This window comes from Petaurus breviceps, unplaced genomic scaffold (genome assembly GCF_028583685.1).
Source record: "Petaurus breviceps papuanus isolate PSGF00001 unplaced genomic scaffold, PetGlider_PUasm1.0 189, whole genome shotgun sequence".
NCBI lineage: Eukaryota > Metazoa > Chordata > Mammalia > Diprotodontia > Petauridae > Petaurus > Petaurus breviceps.
The window spans coordinates 32,872,655-32,876,453 of NW_027185809.1; the positions used below are offsets into that span (position 1 = coordinate 32,872,655).

At 48.2% G+C, this 3,799-nt stretch overlaps 1 protein-coding gene across 1 annotated transcript in view; it reads left to right on the forward strand.

Moving 5' to 3' along the window:
• Positions 1–2,524: 2,524 nt before the first annotated feature.
• PELI2 (pellino E3 ubiquitin protein ligase family member 2) overlaps positions 2,525–3,799 on the forward strand; it is a 144,961-nt gene continuing 143,686 nt past the window's right edge. Inside the window, exon 1 of the mRNA XM_069092259.1 lies at positions 2,525–2,926. Within this exon, the coding sequence (XP_068948360.1) occupies positions 2,850–2,926 (77 nt within the window). The 5' untranslated portion in view covers positions 2,525–2,849. The remainder of the gene's footprint in view (positions 2,927–3,799) is intronic.

Consider the following 3,799-nt stretch of genomic DNA (forward strand, 5'->3'; position numbering starts at 1 on the left):
GCAGGATAAATTACTCTTGGCAATATTGTTTTCCAATTTTTTTTCCTGCTTTGTCTTGTGTGATACTAACTTGGTTTTTTGGTGTTTGAACTCTTTCTTTTTGACTGCTTGCACACATTATTTTTATTTAAAAAAATTTTTCCCCCTTCACCAGGAGCTCAGGATTTGAGCTATGATGCTTTTGGAAATGTTCATTTTAGAGTTTTCCTAGGAATCAGTTGGTGACATCTTCCTATTTTCACTTTACCCTCCTGTTCTCATAAATTTGAAGTTTTCATTTTTGATTTCTTGAAATAAGACATGGGTTTTTTGGGGGCAGGAGTAGGGATGTGTTATGGTTTTCATGTAGTCTTATGATTCTTAATGTATTTATTCCTCACTTCTTTTTGGGTTAATTAGTTTTGACAATAGATATCTTATTTTTAGCCTTTCAATTTCGTTCTAATATTTATTTCATGGAATTACTGTCTATTGTTATGGTCTATTCTTGGCACAGTGGATAGAGTGCTAGACCTGGAGTCTTGAGTTCAAATGTGCCCTCAGACACTTGCTACCTGTATTACCCTGGGCAAGTCATTCAACCTTGTTTGCCTCAGTTTCCTCATTTGTAAAATGAGTTGGAGAAATGGCAAAAACACTCTAGTGTCTTTGCCAAGAAAACTCCAAATGGGGTCACAAAGAGTGAGAAGAAACTGAAAAACAAGATGGTCTTTTCTGGTTTTCTGGGAGTCCACTACCTGGGCAATGTTTTCTACCTTCTGGTTTAAGTTGTTTATTCTGCTTCCGATTCTTTTCTTTAGAGCCTCCTATTTTACTTATAATTCCGTTTTTATTTTTGCTTTATTTCTTTCAGTAGTTTTTTGTGACAAAGCCATTTTTTTTTTCTCCTCTGAGGACCTGCTTACAATTGCTGTGGAATTACTCCCTTCTGTGTTTTCTTTTTTGGTGATTATTAACCTACCATATTTCTTAATATACTTGGTGTTTTCTTCTGTTAATCACATCTCTAGTCTCAGTCTCATTGATTTGCTATTCTGTGCCAGGGTTAGGATGTATCCCTTCTCATGAACTTAGATGAAAGTATGTAATCAAGCCTTGACCATACTTTCCTGGGTTCCTGACAGTGGTTTTTACTTTCCTTGCTGTGTTTGTGCTTAGAGTACTGGCAGTGTTAAATGACCTTGCTTAGATCTCTGTGGTTGACTTTCTTTGATCAAGGCACTGCTATGGTTTTTTTTTTTACCCCTCCTTTCCTTCCCTTTCCCCATCAGGGCACTGCAGTTTTTATCTCCCCTGGGGATTATCTGTTTGGGATGCTGTCTCAGACTTCTAGTTTCTTTACTTGAACTAGCGCTGGCTACTCTGGCAATATCCTTCTTCCAGTGTCCACAGGTTTTGGCTATCTTTGTGTGCAGTTCTGGGCTGGATAAAGGAGCTTACTGATATTTTTCTTCTACTTTCTTGATTTCTATTCAACCTGGTTCCCTTTCTAGATCACTCCTGGAATAAAAGGAGGAGACTTAGGTTCCACAGATCTTTCCCTTAGCTACCTTAAAGAAAATCTATAACGTTCCTCATTCCCAAAACTTCTTGAGTGCTTAATATATTAACCAAACAATTGGTAATAAGCATTTATTAAGTGCTAGGTTTTTGGCTAAGCACTGAGGATACAAAGGCAAAAATAATATAATACTGGATAAGTAAAGAACAGTCAGAGACGATTTTTTCTTATTCTAGAATAATTTTAGGCTACAATAATACATATTCAGGAAAATATACAAGTCGACTATCATCTATCTGTCTGTCTATCTATCCAACATTAACTCTTTTCAAAAATCAGTACTTGCAAAAGTGTCCAGGGTACTTAATGGCAAGTTTTTCACTATTACCCAGCTTACCATGTGGTACCCTGCTAACTGCAAACCGGGATGCCCGATCTGTGCAATGACGTGGGAGTACTTATTCGCCACTCAAAAGGATACTCCATCTGTCGTCAAATTTTTGCAGTCTTCCCAGCAACCATCTATCATGTGCCCTCCTCACCCCACGTATGTGGGAGTATGTTTACGTGTGTTTTCTTTTCAATGCTTTATTGTGGAGAACTTCTTTTTAAGCCAAAGGATGAATTGTCCGCATTCCTTAAAGCTCCATACATACTGTTAAACCCATTCGTTTTTCCCAATTCGCACCGTCCCTCCCCGCCTGCCCTCTAGCCCCGTTGGGTACCAGACAATCGGACGGGCCAGCCCTAAGTCCCAGCGGAGAGTAGCATTCTCGAAGTTCAGAAAAGAATGGAAAAAGAAAACACCCAACCAAACAGAACGGCCCCTTTAAGAACCTCCTTTCCTTTTTACTCTATGTTTACATAACATAGGAGACGACTCCGACGTCGGCATCAGGCATCACCAAGGGGAGGCTGTTTCTTTTCTTGGGGCGGTGGGGGGGGGGGGGGAGGCCTCCGCAGCCCCACGTGCTCCGGCAGGGGGAGTCCCTTGGGCTCGGAGTCGCTCGCGGGGCCGCACTTTCTTAGGGGCGGGCTTGGGGCCGCTGTTCGCTCCTCCCCCGCTTCGCTGCGCTCCTTTGCTGCCTGGCTGGTGGCTGGTCGTCTGGTTGCCTCGGGGCCCGCAGCTTCGGGACCGCTTCGCGTTGGGGCCGCCTAGGGAGAAGCGCCGGGCTGGTCCGGGGTCCCGGCCGCCAAGACGGAGCCGCCCCTCGGCCCCCTCGCCGCCGTCCCTTTCCCTAACCCCCTGGCCCCCTTCTCCGTATGGGATTGTAGCCGCGGCTCGGACCCGGCGGGGCCCGCCGAAGACGAGGACCGGGAGGACGAGGAAGGAGCCGACCGCGGCTCCATGTTCGCCCCCGGTCCGGAGGAGCCCTGCGCCCCCAGCAAAGAGCCGCGGAAATACGGAGAGCTCGTGGTGCTGGGGTGAGTGAGGGCCCTCGATCGCCACCCCCCACCCCGGGGGTTCCCGTGGGGGGCTGGCCTGTTCGTCCGCCGGCACGTGTTTATTAAGCGCCGACTGTGTGCTGAGCTCCGTGCTGACTGCTGGGGATTGCCCTCCGGGAGCTCCCAGTCCTGGGACGGACGGCGTGCGGGCAGCTGCGTGCGGGAGGGAGGGGAGAGAGCCGCCGAGAGGAGGAGGCGGCCGAGGCAGGGGGGGCCCCCATGGGTTTCTTTCCTTGGAGTCTCTTACCGAGCTCCCTGGAGTGTAAGGTGCCTGGGGAAGTGGGTGGATGGGCACGGGGTGGAGGAGGGTGTTGTGGGAGCTTCTCCCTTGTTACTGGGCCTCTCGGGCTGCTGTTGGGGTACGGGGGTGTGTGTGTGTGTGGGGGGGGACGTTTAGGGAGCGGAAAGGAGGTTGCGGCTCGGCTTCTCCATCTAAATTGCCGAGCCTAATTTTTCCCCTTCCTTTCCCCCCTCCTGCTTTCTCTCCCCTTCCTTTTTCCCTTTCCTCATTCTTCTCTTCCTTTTTTTCCTTCCTCTTCTTTGTCTTTCCCCTCTTCCTCCCTCTTTTTCCTCTCCTTCCCCTTTTCTTCTTCCATGCCTCTTCCTTTGGGATAGAGAAGTCTAAGGAAGTTCTAGGGCCAGAGGATTAGTGAGGATGTGAACTGGAGGGGGAGGGCGCAATAAAGTTTGTGTGAATCGCTGGAGGACCAGGTATGGGGGCTGGAAGAATAGTAATTCGGGGTTTTGGGGAGAGGCGACAGCGGGCCAGGGTTGCTGTGCATCGCAGGAGGATCAAGTTCAAGGGCTGGAGGATTAGTAGCGATGTGTCTTGGAGTTGGGGGGGGGAGGGGA